Source organism: Oncorhynchus gorbuscha, linkage group LG20 (assembly GCF_021184085.1).
Source record: "Oncorhynchus gorbuscha isolate QuinsamMale2020 ecotype Even-year linkage group LG20, OgorEven_v1.0, whole genome shotgun sequence".
In the NCBI taxonomy this organism is placed as follows: domain Eukaryota; kingdom Metazoa; phylum Chordata; class Actinopteri; order Salmoniformes; family Salmonidae; genus Oncorhynchus; species Oncorhynchus gorbuscha.
Window position 1 is genome coordinate 39,430,966 of NC_060192.1, and position 17,453 is coordinate 39,448,418.

At 44.1% G+C, this 17,453-nt stretch overlaps 1 protein-coding gene across 1 annotated transcript in view; it reads left to right on the forward strand.

The window, feature by feature from the left end:
* The window catches only part of synj1 (synaptojanin 1), a 131,051-nt gene that overhangs the window by 5,193 nt on the left and 108,405 nt on the right, over nucleotides 1–17,453 (forward strand). Inside the window, exons 2-5 of the mRNA XM_046317536.1 lie at nucleotides 10,158–10,317; nucleotides 12,935–13,021; nucleotides 15,527–15,773; nucleotides 15,829–15,849. Coding sequence (XP_046173492.1) covers nucleotides 10,194–10,317; nucleotides 12,935–13,021; nucleotides 15,527–15,773; nucleotides 15,829–15,849 — 479 coding nt within the window. The 5' untranslated portion in view covers nucleotides 10,158–10,193. The remainder of the gene's footprint in view (nucleotides 1–10,157; nucleotides 10,318–12,934; nucleotides 13,022–15,526; nucleotides 15,774–15,828; nucleotides 15,850–17,453) is intronic.

A 17,453-nucleotide genomic window follows, 5' to 3' on the forward strand; every position in this document is an offset into this window, starting at 1 on the left:
CCTAGTGGTTAGAGCGTTGGACTAGTAACCAGCAGGTAGCCTAGTGGTTAGAGCGTTGGACTAGTAACCAGCAGGTAGCCTAGTGGTTAGAGCGTTGGACTAGTAACCAGCAGGTAGCCTAGTGGTTAGAGCGTTGGACTAGTAACCAGCAGGTAGCCTAGTGGTTAGAGCGTTGGACTAGTAACCAGCAGGTAGCCTAGTGGTTAGAGCGTTGGACTAGTAACCAGCAGGTAGCCTAGTGGTTAGAGCGTTGGACTAGTAACCAGCAGGTAGCCTAGTGGTTAGAGCGTTGGACTAGTAACCAGCAGGTAGCCTAGTGGTTAGAGCGTTGGACTAGTAACCAGCAGGTAGCCTAGTGGTTAGAGCGTTGGACTAGTAACCAGCAGGTAGCCTAGTGGTTAGAGCGTTGGACTAGTAACCAGCAGGTAGCCTAGTGGTTAGAGCGTTGGACTAGTAACCAGCAGGTAGCCTAGTGGTTAGAGCGTTGGACAGTAACCAGTAGGTAGCCTAGTGGTTGGTTAGTAACCAGCAGGTATTCTAGAGGTTAGAGCGTTGGACTAGTAACCAGCAGGTAGCCTAGTGGTTAGAGCGTTGGACTAGTAACCAGCAGGTAGCCTAGTGGTTAGAGCGTTGGACTAGTAACCAGTAGGTAGCCTAGTGGTTAGAGCGTTGGGCTAGTAACCAGCAGGTATTCTAGAGGTTAGAGCGTTGGACTAGTAACCAGCAGGTAGACTAGTGGTTAGAGCGGTGGACTAGTAACCAGTAGGTAGCCTAGTGGTTAGAGCTTTGGGCCGGTAACCAGCAGGGTGCCTAGTGGTTAGAGCGTTGGGCCAGTAACCAGTAGGTAGCCTAGTGGTTAGAGCGTTGGGCAAGTAACCAGCAGGTAGCCTAGTGGTTAGAACGTTGGGCTAGTAACCAGCAGGTAGCCTAGTGGTTGGACTCGTAACCAGCAGATAGCCTAGTGGTTAGAGCGTTGGGCCGGTAACCAGCAGGTAGCCTAGTGGTTAGAGCGTTGGGCCGGTAACCAGCAGGTAGACTAGTGGTTAGAGCGTTGGGCCGGTAACCAGCAGGTAGACTAGTGGTTAGAGCGTTGGGCCGGTAACCAGCAGATAGCCTAGTGGTTAGAGCGTTGGGCCGGTAACCAGCAGGTAGCCTAGTGGTTAGAGCGTTGGGCCGGTAACCAGTAGGTAGCCTAGTGGTTAGAGCGTTGGGCCGGTAACCAGCAGGTAGACTAGTGGTTAGAGCGTTGGGCCAGTAACCAGTAGGTAGCCTAGTGGTTAGAGCCTTGGACTAGTAACCAGCAGGTAGCCTAGTGGTTAGAGCGTTGGACTAGTAACCAGCAGGTAGCCTAGTGGTTAGAGCGTTGGACTAGTAACCAGCAGGTAGCCTAGTGGTTAGAGTGTTGGACTAGTAACCAGCAGGTAGCCTAGTGGTTAGAGCGTTGGACTAGTAACCAGCAGGTAGCCTAGTGGTTAGAGCGTTGGACTAGTAACCAGCAGGTAGCCTAGTGGTTAGAGCGTTGGACTAGTAACCAGTAGGTAGCCTAGTGGTTAGAGCGTTGGGCTAGTAACCAGCAGGTATTCTAGTGGTTAGAGCGTTGGACTAGTAACCAGCAGGTAGCCTAGTGGTTAGAGACAGGTAGCCTAGTGGTTAGAGCGTTGGGCCGGTAACCAGCAGGTAGACTAGTGGTTAGAGCGTTGGGCCGGTAACCAGCAGGTAGACTAGTGGTTAGAGCGTTGGGCCGGTAACCAGCAGGTAGCCTAGTGGTTGGACTAGTAACCAGCAGGTAGCCTAGTGGTTGGACTAGTAACCAGCAGGTAGCCTAGTGGTTAGAGCGTTGGACTAGTAACCGAATGTTTGCAAGTTCAAATCCCTGTGCTGACAAGGTAAAAATATGTCGTTCTGCCCCTGAACAGGCAGTTAACCCACTGTTCCTAGGCCGTCATTTGAAAATAATAATTTTTTTTCTTAACTGACTTGCCTAGTTAAATAAAGTTAACATATGTGTACTTTTTAGTATAACTATCCACATTTTACTGCCGAGTGACGAACAGCAAAATCACTAGGTTATGCATTGGGCTGAGTGCGATTTTCAAGTTTGGGGATGGTGAATTGTCACCATAAAAAATGCAACTATTGTAATAATGCTTCACGTGCATCATAGCATTTGCAGACTTATGTAAGATAGTGTACTATTCGTAATATGATGGGTAGATTGTCATAATTTATTCTTAATAATAATATAACTCAATCACTGTAAGCAAAAAAACTACGGCATGGCTGAGCGCGTGTAGTGTACCAGGCTACAGCTGGTATCAGAGACGTTGACCTATTCTATTGGTCTTTGTCGACAAAGAAATAGCCCAAACAGACTCTGGGGACAGTTGTGGGACGATAGATCCCCAATTCCTACAACCAGTTGGCCTGATATATTTAAAGCTATGAATCTGATGCAGCAGTTAAGAATGAAAAATAACAGGCGACCCTCTACCCAAAACAATAATTAAAACATAACGTGGACAGCAGAGAACATGTCTACCGTTTACCCTGACTCCCAACACAGACCAGAGCATTAGATATACACTTACTACTCTTATTTACGGTCCGAATGGGGGAAAAAAGGGCCTTTTATAAACGCATTTCATGCAGTTCTACATCATTTTACATGACTGGAGACGAGCAGGAACTTAAAAATAAAATAACAAAATAATCCACCACAGAGCATGACGACCAATGAGCACATTGCTGGAACACCGGAGACATTTTAATTTCTATTCAGGCTATTGTTTAAAAAAAGTTTGGAACAATGATAAAGTTGTCTATCAACTCTAAACATTTTAGCTCAACAGAACCAGGAACAACTGAACCAGGAACAACTGAACCAGGAACAACAGAACCAGGAACAACTGAACTATCTGGTCATCAATGAATTAAAGAAAAGTACTTTCTTTTTTTTTTTTTTTACACAGCGAACACAAATCTTCTATTTGGAAAACGATCTTTTTCTTATTTTAATGTATTTAATTCCATGATATTGTAATAAAATAGATTTGTGTTGGCTGTGATTAGGGCATGGAAATATAAGAACATCTGCTAGGCTAAATGAACCAACTCGGCATGCATAGCTCACTGCATGATTCTCAAACCAAACACTGGCTAAACTCCTGCTTATAAAAGTGAATGGAAAGGCACTCTAGAATGACCATATAGCCTAATAAGGCATTTTATGTTTACTTATTATGTAATTCTAAGAAATATATATATTTTTTTTTTAGTTTTCTACAGCCTATTGAAATATATATACATGTATTTTTAATTTAGTTTTCTACAGCCTATTGAAATTTTCAATGTCAATTGATAGTGACAGAATTACACATTTACTTCCTAAGCAAAGTAAATATTTTCTCTCCTCGACTAAGTCGCTCTGGATAAGAGCGTCTGCTAAATGACTTAAATGTAAATGTAAATGTAGAAGGTTGTAGCGCAGACTCTGAATATATCCCATATATGCCTCGGCGTCACCAGTCTTTCCACGACATTTTACAGCTTGTTTCTAGCATAAAGCATTGTTATAGATCGCTTTTTATAATCAGGTCCATTTAATTATTTTCAATGTTAAGCTAACAGGGATAAAAGCCTATGCTTTTAGCCATTTACCTTAACATACCCTCAGCATACCCCCCTCGATATACCCTCAGCATTCCCCCTCGATATACCCTCAGCATGCCCCCTCGATATACCCTCAGCATGCCTCCTCGATATACCCTCAGCATGTCCCCTCGACATACCCTCAGCATGTCCCCTCGACATACCCTCAGCATGTCCCCTCGACATACCCTCAGCATGCCCCCTCGATATACCCTCAGCATGCCCCCTCGACATACCCTCAGCATGCCCCCTCGACATACCCTCAGCATGCCCCCTCGACATACCCTCAGCATGCCCCCTCGACATACCCCTCGATATACTGTCAGCATGCCCTCTCGTTTTACCCTCAGCATGCCCCCTCGATATACCCTCAGCATATACGCCCTCGATTCGAGCCCTGGTTTTAACTTCAGGTCACAGTTGTAAATGAGAACTTGTTCTCAACTAGCCTACCTGGCTAAATAAAGGTGTTCTCAACTAACTGAATGGGACATCAGTAGGACCTAGTCTTCCCTCTCTAACTGAATGGGACATCAGTAGGACCTAGTCTTCCCTCTCTAACTGAATGGGACATCAGTAGGACCTAGTCTTCCCTCTCTAACTGAATGGGACATCAGTAGGACCTAGTCTTCCCTCTCTAACTGAACGGGACATCAGTACCTAGTACACGGGTACAGATATTGCCTTTTTTTTAGGACGAATACATTTGAACTTTTTTGAAGAACCATTTGACTGGCCACATAGAGCCATTAGTTAAGGTTTAAATCACCAGGGATTATGATTGGGACAACCTGTCCATTGTAGTGTGTAATGCAGTGTAGGCTAAACCATTTTTAAGGGATAGATCAGCTTTAATATTTCAGATTGAGGTCTTCCATCAGTATAATTGTCTGCATCCATTTTTATATTTCCTTTATTGTCCCCTAACCCTACCACCCCTTCCCTAATTGGAGTAAACTAATGGACAACCAAACTTAGGCTTCTACTTCCATCTAATAGACTGTACATACTATACACATTTTACAGACATCATATGTTTTACATTGGTTATCTTGTTGTTATTAGTCCCACCCTTCAGCTCCATTCAGCTCCTCCCATCTATCTCTCAACACCATCCAGTCCCACCCTTCAGCTCCATTTAACTCCTCCCATCTTTCTCTCAACACCATCCAGTCCTTCAGCTACCCTCAACCCCTCCCATCTATCTCTCAACACCATCCAGTCCAACCCTTCAGCTCCATTCAGCTCCTCCCATCTTTCTCTCAACACCATCCAGTCCAACCCTTCAGCTCCATTCAACTCCTCCCATCTTTCTCTCAACACCATCCAGTCCTTCAGCTACCCTCAACCCCTCCCATCTATCTCTCAACACCATCCAGTCCAACTCTTCAGCTCCATTCAACTCCTCCCATCTTTCTCTCAACACCATCCAGTCCCACCCTTCAGCTCCATTCAACTCCTCCCATCTTTCTCTCAACATCATCCAGTCCCACCCTTCAGCTCCATTCAACTCCTCCCATCTTTCTCTCAACACCATCCAGTCCCATCATTCAACCCCTCCCATCTATCTCTCAACACCATCCAGTCCCACCCTTCAGCTCCATTCAACTCCTCCCATCTTTCTCTCAACACCATCCAGTCCCATCCTTCAACTCCTCCCATCTTTCTCTCAACACCATCTAGTCCCATCCTTCAACTCCTCCCATCTTTCTCTCAACACCATCCAGTCCCATCCTTCAACTCCTCCCATCTTTCTCTCAACACCATCCGGTCCCATCCTTCAACTCCTCCCATCTTTCTCTCAACACCATCCAGTCCCATCCTTCAACTCCTCCCATCTTTCTCTCAACACCATCCAGTCCCATCCTTCAACTCCTCCCATCTTTCTCTCAACACCATCCAGTCCCACCCTTCAGCTCCTCCCATCTTTCTCTCAACACCATCCAGTCCCATCCTTCAACTCCTCCCATCTTTCTCTCAACACCATCCAGTCCCATCCTTCAACTCCTCCCATCTTTCTCTCAACATCATCCAGTCCCATCCTTCAACTCCTCCCATCTTTCTCTCAACATCATCCAGTCCCATCCTTCAACTCCTCCCATCTTTCTCTCAACACCATCCAGTCCCATCCTTCAACTCCTCCCATCTTTCTCTCAACACCATCCAGTCCCATCCTTCAACTCCTCCCATCTTTCTCTCAACACCATCCAGTCCCATCCTTCAACTCCTCCCATCTTTCTCTCAACATCATCCAGTCCCATCCTTCAACTCCTCCCATCTTTCTCTCAACACCATCAAGTCCCATCATTCAACTCCTCCCATCTTTCTCTCAACATCATCCAGTCCCATCCTTCAACTCCTCCCATCTTTCTCTCAACACCATCCAGTCCCATCCTTCAACTCCTCCCATCTTTCTCTCAACACCATCCAGTCCCACCCTTCAGCTCCTCCCATCTTTCTCTCAACACCATCCAGTCCCATCCTTCAACTCCTCCCATCTTTCTCTCAACACCATCCAGTCCCATCCTTCAACTCCTCCCATCTTTCTCTCAACATCATCCAGTCCCATCCTTCAACTCCTCCCATCTTTCTCTCAACATCATCCAGTCCCATCCTTCAACTCCTCCCATCTTTCTCTCAACACCATCCAGTCCCATCCTTCAACTCCTCCCATCTTTCTCTCAACACCATCCAGTCCCATCCTTCAACTCCTCCCATCTTTCTCTCAACATCATCCAGTCCCATCCTTCAACTCCTCCCATCTTTCTCTCAACACCATCCAGTCCCATCCTTCAACTCCTCCCATCTTTCTCTCAACATCATCCAGTCCCATCCTTCAACTCCTCCCATCTGTCTCTCAACACCATCCATTTTGGATTTCTATTTGCCATATATTTTTCCGCTATGATGTTTCACAAAAGCTCAACCTTTTTATTCTCATAGTTTTGAGAGATTGTAAATTTAAAGATAGACATTTTTGAGTATTGAGTATTATTATGCTATTGATCGATTGACTATGACTTTTCAAATCACCCAGCAGTGCTATTTGCAGAGTTGACTTCAATATAGGTAAATGTTTCAATTCTTCAGCCATTCCTGAACCTGCTACCCCAAAATAAGTTCTATACGGACAGTACCAAATGTATTTTATTTTTTATTTGATTATATTCTTTTTTAATATTTAATTTGGTTATTTATTTTCAAATGTTGATTTAATGATTCTGACTTTTCATAGAAAAATCTGTATAGCTGGGATGGTTCTATCCCCCTATACACAGGGCATTCAGAAAGTATTCAGACCCCCTTGATTTTTTCCCACATTTTTTTCCCCTCATCAGTCTACACACAATACCCCGTAGTGACAAAGCAAAAACAGTTTTTTAGACATTTTTGCACAAAAAAAACCCAGACATATCATTAGTATTCAGACCATGTATACAGTACTTTGTTGATGCACGTTGTGCAGCACTTATAGTCTCGAGCAAAGTACAGAGAGATCCTTGATGAAAACCTGGTCCAGACAACGCAGGAGTGGCTTCGGGGCAAGTCTCTGAATGTCCTTGATTGGTCCAGCCAGAGCCCTGACTTGAACCCGATCTAACATCTCTAGAGAGACCTGAAAATAGCTGTGCAGCAACACAACCCATCTAACCTGACAGAGTTTGAGAGGATCTGCAGAGAAGAATGAGGAGAAACTCCCCAAATACAGGTGTGCCAAGCTTGTAGCGTCATACCCAAGAAGACTCCAGGCTGTAATCGCTGCCAAAGGTGCTTCAACAAAGTACTGAGTAAAGGGTCTGAATACTTATGTAAACGTGATATTTCAGTTTTTGTATTTAAAAAAAAAAAAAACATTTGCAAAAATTTCTAAACCTGTTTTTGCTTTGTCATTATTGGGTATTGTGTATAGATTGAGAGAGTGACAATTTTAATACATTTTAGAATAATGCTGTAATGTAACAAAATCTGGAAAAATTCAAGGGGTCTGAATACTCTCTATATTTCTATATGGAAAGCCGTAGCCTGTGATTGTATGAAATGCTTCCAATCCTTTATACTGCACATGTTATGTGCCTTATTTGTCCATCACCCTACTTAAAAAATAAAATAAAAAATAACATTTTTTTTAACCTTTATTTAACTAGGCAAGTCAGTTAAGAACAAATTCTTATTTACAGCGACGGCCTAGGAACAGATTTGTACCTTGTCAGCTCGGGGGTTTGAACTGGCAACCTTCCGGTTACTAGTCCAACGCTCTAACCACAAGGCTACCCTGCCTACTTGATGGACTGACAATAGAAATGGTGATGGTCTGTCAGCAGAGAGTATAGTAGTTCCTTGGCCTTTCCACGGTGCGGTAGAACAGACAAGAGATGATCAGAAATATGATCACAACTGTAAGTTGAAGTCTTTCAGAACTAGAACACTTTGGAGCCTTTTTGACAGTTAGTCCCGTAGCCTAACATGCTGACTAGACCGGGCGAGCCTGTCCGACATCCTGACTAGACCGGGCGCGTGCGACATCCTGACTAGACCGGGCGCGTGCGACATCCTGACTAGACCGGGCGCGTGCGACATCCTGACTAGACCGGGCGCGTGCGACATCCTGACTAGACCGGGGGCGCCTGTCCGACTTCCTGACTAGACCGGGGGCGCCTGTCCGACTTCCTGACTAGACCGGGGGCGCCTGTCCGACTTCCTGACTAGACCGGGGGCGCCTGTCCGACATCCTGACTAGACCGGGGCGCCTGTCCGACATCCTGACTAGACCGGGGGCGCCTGTCCGACATCCTGACTAGACCGGGGCGCCTGTCCGACATCCTGACTAGACCGGGGGCGCCTGTCCGACATCCTGACTAGACCGGGGGCGCCTGTCCGACATCCTGACTAGACCGGGGGCGCCTGTCCGACATCCTGACTAGACCGGGGGCGCCTGTCCGACATCCTGACTAGACCGGGGGCGCCTGTCCGACATCCTGACTAGACCGGGGGCGCCTGTCCGACATCCTGACTAGACCGGGCGCGTGCGACATCCTGACTAGACCGGGGGCGCTTGTCCGACATCCTGACTAGACCGGGGGCGCTTGTCCGACATCCTGACTAGACCGGGGGCGCTTGTCCGACATCCTGACTAGACCGGGCGCGTGCGACATCAAATCAAATCAAATCAAATTTTATTTGTCACATACACATGGTTAGCAGATGTTAATGCGAGTGTAGCGAAATGCTTGTGCTTCTAGTTCCGACAATGCAGTGATAACCAACAAGTAATCTAACTAACAATTCCAAAACTACTGTCTTATACACAGTGTAAGGGGATAAGGAACATGTACATAAGGATATATGAATGAGTGATGGTACAGAGCAGCATACAGTAGATGGTATCGAGTACAGTATATACATATGAGATGAGTGTGTAGACAAAGTAAACAAAGTGGCATAGTTAAAGTGGCTAGTGATACATGTGTTACATAAGGATGCAGTCGATGATGTAGAGTACAGTATATACATATGCATATGAGATTAATAATGTAGGGTAAGTAACATTATATAAGGTAGCATTGTTTAAAGTGGCTAGTGATATATTTACATTTCCCATCAATTCCCATTATTAAAATGGCTGGAGTTGGGTCAGTGTCAATGACAGTGTGTTGGCAGCAGCCACTCAGTGTTAGTGGTGGCTGTTTAACAGTCTGATGGCCTTGAGATAGAAGCTGTTTTTCAGTCTCTCGGTCCCAGCTTTGATGCACCTGTACTGACCTCGCCTTCTGGATGATAGTGGGGTGAACAGGCAGTGGTTCGGGTGGTTGACTAGACCGGGCGCGTGCGACATCCTGACTAGACCGGGCGCGTGCGACATCCTGACTAGACCGGGCGCGTGCGACATCCTGACTAGACCGGGCGCGTGCGTTCCCCATTGCGTGGATGTTGATTTTTGTCCACCCACACCAGACGCGATCAGGACATACAGGTTGAAATATCAAAACGAACTCTGAACCAACTATATTATTTTGGCGACAGGTCGAAACACATGAAACATTCACGGCCATTTAGCTAGCTAGCTTGCTGTTGCATTTGTCCTGGGATACCTGAAATGCACTTGCAGCACGTCAAGCGTCACAAATAGAACAAAGTTCTATTTTAGCGCCTGGCTACGCATAACCTCGCTAGCAATGTGGGTGCAATGATTGAATAACATGTACAATTTATTTTGCAACGCGAGCGATGTGGTCAGCATGTAAGGAGCACGAACACTCAGCATGCAGATATGCATTTTGCAAATGTTTTTTTTTGTGGGGGGCGGTCCAAATCTGACTCCTACGCTCACACGTACAGTATCTCTCCTCTCCTGGTGAAACAGGCTAGCTGTCATACATTTAGCATTCATTACATGTTGGTCATTTAACAGACGCTCTTATCCGGAGCGACTCACAGTCAGTGCATTTAAAACAACCACATCACAGTCATTGTAAATCAGCACTTACTTCCTGTGTCCTTTTTTGTTCCAGGTGTGACATCATTGGCAGCCTCATCTTGGATCTAGCATGGCCTTCAGCAAAGGATATCGCATCTACCACAAGTTGGACCCGCCCCCGTACAGCGTCATCGTGGAAACCAGGAACAGAGATGAATGCCTCATGTTCGAGTCGGGCGCCGTCGCCGTGCTATGTAAGACGCACACTGATTGGTCTAATAGATTATCACAGATACTTTCGTTAAATACATATTTTTTTTAAAGGCCAATTTAATAAAAATGCTTAAATTGACATTCCCCACCTTAAACCACGCTGTGTTTGGATAGATTGATTATACGGGAGAATGTCATCAACATGCAGATCATAAGATACGATCATAAGATACGATCATAACATCATAAGATACGATCATAAGATACGATCATAAGATCATCATAAGATACGATCATAACATCATAAGATACGATCATAACATACGATCATAAGATACGATCATAACATACGATCATAACATCATAAGATCGATTATAAGATACGATCATAAGATACGATCATAACATCATAATAACATCATAAGATACGATCATAAGATCATAAGACATCATAAGATACGATCATAAGATACATAAGATCATAAGAAGATCATAAGATACGATCATAAGATACGATCATAAGATCATAAGATACGATCATAAGATACGATCATAAGATACGATCATAAGATCATAAGATACGATCATAAGATCATAAGATACGATCATAACATCATAAGATACGATCATAACATCATAAGATACGATCATAACATCATAAGATACGATCATAAGATACGATCATAACATCATAAGATACGATCATAACATCATAAGATACGATCATAACATCATAAGATACGATCATAACATCATAAGATACGATCATAAGATCATAAGATCATAACATCATAAGATACGATCATAAGATCATAAGATACGATCATAACATCATAAGATACGATCATAACATCATAAGACGATCATAAGATACGATCATAAGATACGATCATAACATCATAAGATCATCATAAGATCATAAGATACGATCATAAGATACGATCATAAGATACGATCATAACATCATAAGATACGATCATATGATCATAAGATACAAGCTATTGGCCAGTCTCATTCTTAGCCATGATGCTCCTGTACTGCCCATGTCTGAGTGATGAAAGTGGGAAAAACAGGCCGTGGCTCGGGTGGCGGTGGTACCTGATTAACTTCTTGGCCTTCCTGCAACACCTTGTGTTGTAGGTGTCCTGGAGGGCAGGCAGTGTGAACCCAGTGATGCGTTCAGCTTAGTGCACCTCCTGTAGCATCTTGTGGTCCGCGGCGGTGGAGTTGCCGTACCAGGCTGTGATGCAGCCCGACAGTATGCTCTCTATGGTGCTCCTGTAGAACACTGCGATGCAGCCTGACAGTATGCTCTCTATGGTGCTCCTGTAGAGCACTGTGATGCAGCCCGACAGTATGCTCTCGATGGTGCTCCTGTAGAACACGGTGATGCAGCTCGACAGTATGCTCTCGATGGTGCTCCTGTAGAACACTGTGATGCAGCCCGACAGTATGCTCTCGATGGTGCTCCTGTAGAACACTGTGATGCAGCCCGACAGTATGCTCTCGATGGTGCTCCTGTAGAACACAGTGATGCAGCTCGACAGTATGCTCTCGATGGTGCTCCTGTAGAACAATGTGATGCAGCCCGACAGTATGCTCTCGATGGTGCTCTGTGAGGTTGAAGTGTCCGTGTGGTTTGACCGTTTCAGCTTTTCGAAGACTCAGAGGAACTTGGACATTTTGTACAATCACAACAGCGGCCTCTTTGATGAGGATGGGGGGGCGTGCCCATCCTGGTTCCTCCTGAAGTCCATAATGAGCTCCTTTGTTTTGCTGACATTGATGGGATTGTTTACCACATCGTCAGAATGCCTTCCTCGTCCCTGTAGGCACTCTCGTTGTTGTTGGTAATCAGGCCTACTACTGTCGTTGTTATCAGAGAACTTGATGATGGAGTTGGAACCGTGTGAGGCGATGCAGTTGTGGGTATACAGAGTGTACACGAGGGGACTGAGGACTACACCGTTGTGGTACCACTCTCCATATTTTCAAGCATAGTGGTAGCTGCATCATGTTATGGGTATGCTTGTAATCGTTAACGACTGGGGACAGGCAAAATCCTAGAGGAAAACCTGGTTCAGTCTGCTTTCCACCAGACACTGGGAGATAAATTCACCCGTCAGCAGGACAATAATGTAAAACACAAGGCCAAATCTACACTGGAGTTGCTTACCAAGAAGACATTGAGTGGCTGAGTTACAGTTTTGACTTAAATCTGTTTGAAACGATCAATAACCAATTGTGACAGAGCTTGAATAATTTTCTAAAGAATAAATGGGTAAAAGTTGCCCAATCCAGGTGTGGAAAGCTCTTAGAGACTCAACCAGAAAGACTCACAGCTGTAGTCACTGCTAAAGGTGCTAAAGGTGATTCTAACATATATTGACTCAGGGGTTGAATATTTACCTATTCAAGATTTAATTTGTCATATCTTTTTTAAACAAATGTTCAAATTTGTTCTTCCAATTTGTCATTAGTGTATTTTGTGTAGATCGTTGACACAAAAAAAAGACAATTAAATCCATTTTAATCCCACAAATTATGTAAAAGTCTAGGGTTGTGAACACTTTCTGAGGCCTTGTCCAGTAACTATTTTACGTTACATTATTAGTGTTGTCTTTTCGTATAATGTCCTGTCTCTTGTCCACCCGCCAGCGGCTGCAGAGAAGGAGGCCATTAAGAACACCTACACCAAGATGATGGACGCCTATGGGATTCTGGGAGTCCTACGCCTCAACCTGGGTGAGTCACTTCACACCCAGGGGGGGGGGGGGGGTCTGATTACTGTAAAACACCCTATTGGATGCAACACCGTGTAATCATATAGCCTAGCATGGATCTAATGTTATCCCTGTGAGGATGGGTCCGCCTACCCTTTGAGAAGTATTAGGGCTGGGTGGTGTAATGTATTTTACTATACATTGAGTGTACAAAACATTAAGAACACCCGCTCTTTCCATGACATAGACTGACCAGGTGAATCCAGATGAAAGCTATTATCCCTTATTGATGTCACTTGTTAAATCCACTTCAATCAGTGTAGATGAAGGGGAGGATACAGGTTAAAGAAGGATTTTTAATCCTTGAGACAATTGAGACATGGATTGTGTATGTGTGCCATTCAGAGGGTGAACGGACAAGGCAAAATATTTAAGTGCCTTTGAACAGGGTATGTTGGTAGGTACCAGGCGTACCGGTTTGAGTCACGAACTGCAACGCTGCTGGGGCTTTTCACACCCAGCAGTTTCCCGTGTGTATCAAGAACGGTCCACCACTCAAAGGACATCCAGCCAACTTGACAACTGTGGGAAGCATTGGAGTCAACATAAAGGTTTAAACACCTTATAGAGTCCATTTCGGAAGGGTTTCTGAAGGCTGAAGTGGGTGGTACAACTCAATATTAGGAAGGTGTTCTTAATGTTTTGTCCACTCCGTGGATACCGGTATTGATGTACGGACCGGTTTGGGTTTTTTCTTTACCTTGATATGAAAACTTGAAATCGGTCGACCTCTAATTCAAGGCGCTGCCCACTATATTCCAACTATTGAATTAGAATAATCTTTACATTTCCATGATTTCAACAGTTCACCAATATAACAAGGCCTGGATGTTTTGTCCATATCATGCAGCCCTGAGTGGCACAGTGTGGAAAGGATAACAAAAAAAGTGCAGGAAATAATGAAAATCTTTATGATCATGTGGCAATCTTTACGATAATGCCGAAATCTCTACGATAATGCCGAAGCAGGTACGATAATGCTGAAATCGTTACGATAATGCCAAAGCAGTTATGATAATGCAGAGGCATTTACGACAATGCTGAGGCCTTTACGATAATGTGGAGACCTTTACGCTAATGCTGAAATCTTTACGACAATGTCAAAAATCTCAACGATAATGCTGAAGCATTTACGATAATGCTGAGGTCTTTACGGCAATGCTGAAATCTGTATGATAATGCCGAAGGTCTTTACGATAATGCGGAAGCCATTGCGATACTGTCGAATCTCTATGATAATGCTGAAATCTGTATGCCAATGTCGAAATCTTTAAGGTAACACCGACAATCTTTATGATAATGCTGAAAAAGCGCTATGGTAATGCTGAAATCTTTATGATAATGCTGAAAATGGTTTGGTTGAACTGTATAAAACCATCAAAATATAGAAATACCCATTTTAAATCGCTTATGTTTGTGTTTACCACCCTAGGGTCATGAATATTAAACATTTTTATTATTAATAAATATAAAATACTGCCAGATAACGTCAAAATGTGATATGATATCTTGGCCATATCGCCCAGCCCAATGAAGCATGGTTGATCACATGGCAAGTGCACAACATTCTTCCTAGTTGTAATCAATGCCATTACAGAGGGTTGCTAAAACAATGTGTTGAACTGTAGGGTTGTGAGAAGCCTTCTTCTTTAGGGAGCCTGTAGTCTATATAGTAAGTCCTGCCTGTTGACTGCAGAGCTTCTCTGTCTCCTGCCCTCTGCTTGATCTTGAAAGCCTGCCTGTTATGATAACATGGTAGGAAGCTGCGCTTCAAACAGATTAAAGCCAGTTTTACAGATCAGATCACGCTGATATAACACTACTTGTTTACTGACTCTGAAGGAAGGGAAGGCAAACAACAAGCTCAGTTAACCCTATACTGGTAATGACAGTATGATGGCATGGGGTTTAACACACTGTTCTTCCTCTCCCTCTATCTCTCTTCTCATCCTATCATCTCTCTTTTCCCTCCTGCTATTTCCATCTCCCCATGTTTTTACTTTCTCCTCCTCTTCCTCCTGTTCTCTCTCTTATCATTCAACCCCCTCTCCTCCTCCTCTCCTCCTCCTAATCTGCCTCTCCTCTTCCTCCTCATCTCCCCTCCCTCTCCCTCTTCCTCCTCATCTCCCCTCCTTCTCCCTCTCCTCCTCCTCATCTGCCTCTCCTCTTCCTCCTCGACTCCTCTCCTTCTCCTTGTCTCCTCTCCCTCTCTCCTGCTTCCTCCTCTCCTCCTTCCTCCTCATCTCCTCTTCTCTTCTCTTCCCTTCATCCTCATCTCTTCCTCCTATCTCCTCCTTTCCTCAACTCTCCTCTCCATCCTCCCCTCCCGCCTCTCCTCCTTCCTCCTCGTCTCCTCTCTCTTCTCTTCCTCCCTATCTCCTCCTTTCCTCAACTCTCCTCTCCATCCTCCCCTCCCACCTCTCCTCCATCTCCTTTTCTCTCCTCCCCTCCTCTTCCCTCTCTCCAGGTGATTCCATGCTCCACAGCTTGGTAGTAGCAGCAGGCTGTAGCTCCGTAGGGAAGGTGCAGGACTCTGAGGTGTTCCGGGTCACGTCTACAGAGTTTGTTTCTCTGAAGAACGACCCGAGTGACGAGGACCGCATCACTGACGTCAGGAAAGTCCTGAACTCTGGGAATTTTTATTTTGCTTGGTCCTCTAGCGGCATCAGCATGGACCTCAGCCTCAACGCTCACCGCCGGATCAAAGAGGACAGACAACCGCTTCTTCAGTGGACACTCACCTCTTCGAACACATATTATATATATATATATACAAAACAGCTTTTTCTGGTAGGGAGTGGAACACATTATATATACTCACCTCTTCTAGTGGGGAGTGGAACACATTATATATACTCACCTCTTCTAGTGGGGAGTGGAACACATTATATATAATAACCTCTTCTAGTGGGGAGTGGAACACATTATATACTACCTCTTCTCACCTCTTCTAGTGGGGAGTGGAACACATATATATAACACCTCTTCTAGTGGGGATTATATATACTCACCTCTTCTTCTGGTGGGGAGTAGAACACATTATATATACTAACCTCTTCTAGTGGGGAGTGGAACACATTATATATACTAACCTCTTCTAGTGGGGAGTAGAACACATTATATATACTAACCTCTTCTAGTGGGGAGTAGAACACATTATATATACTAACCTCTTCTAGTGAGGAGTGGAACACATGATATATACTCACCTCTTCTAGTGGGGAGTGGAACATACTAACCTCTTTATATATACTCACCTCTTCTAGTGTGGGGAGCTTCTTCTGGAACACATTATATATACTCACCTCTTCTAGTGGGGAGTGGAACACATTATATATACTCACCTCTTCTAGTGGGGAGTGGAACACATTATATATACTAACCTCTTCTAGTGGGGAGTGGAACACATTATATATACTCACCTCTTCTAGTGGGGAGTGGAACACATTATATATACTCACCTCTTCTAGTGGGGAGTGGAACACATTATATATACTAACCTCTTCTAGTGGGGAGTGGAACACATTATATACTACTCTAGTGGGGAGTGGAACCTCTTCTTCTAGTGGGGAGTGGAACACATTATATATACTAACCTCTTCTAGTGGGGAGTGGAACACATTATATATACTAACCTCTTCTAGTGGGGAGTCGAACACATTATATATACTAACCTCTTCTAGTGGGGAGTGGAACACATTATATATACTAACCTCTTCTAGTGGGGAGTGGAACACATTATATATACTAACCTCTTCTAGTGGGGAGTGGAACACATTATATATACTCACCTCTTCTAGTGGGGAGTGGAACACATTATATATACTCACCTCTTCTAGTGGGGAGTGGAACACATTATATATACTCACCTCTTCTAGTAGGGGAGTGGAACACATTATATATACTAACCTCTTCTAGTGGGGAGTGGAACACATTATATATACTACCTCTTCTAGTGGGGAGTGGAACACATTATATATATACCTCTTCTAGTGGGGAGTATATATCATAGTATATATATACTCACCTCTTCTAGTGGGGAGTGGAACACATTATATATACTCACCTCTTCTAGTGGGGAGTGGAACACATTATATATACTAACCTCTTCTAGTGGGGAGTGGAACACATATTATATATATATATATATATATAAAACAGCTTCTTCTGGTGGGACAATTATATTTTTATACTCACAATATTAAAGTGATTCTGAGAATCCTAAATGTGTTTCGCTGAAAGTGATTGAGTATGATGTCTTACTAGTCCATATCTAGTCCTTACCTGATCTACCTAGTCCTTACCTGATCTACCTAGTCCTTACCTGATCTACCTAGTCCTTACCTGATCTACCTAGTCCTTTCCTGGTCTACCTAGTCCTTCCTGGTCTACCT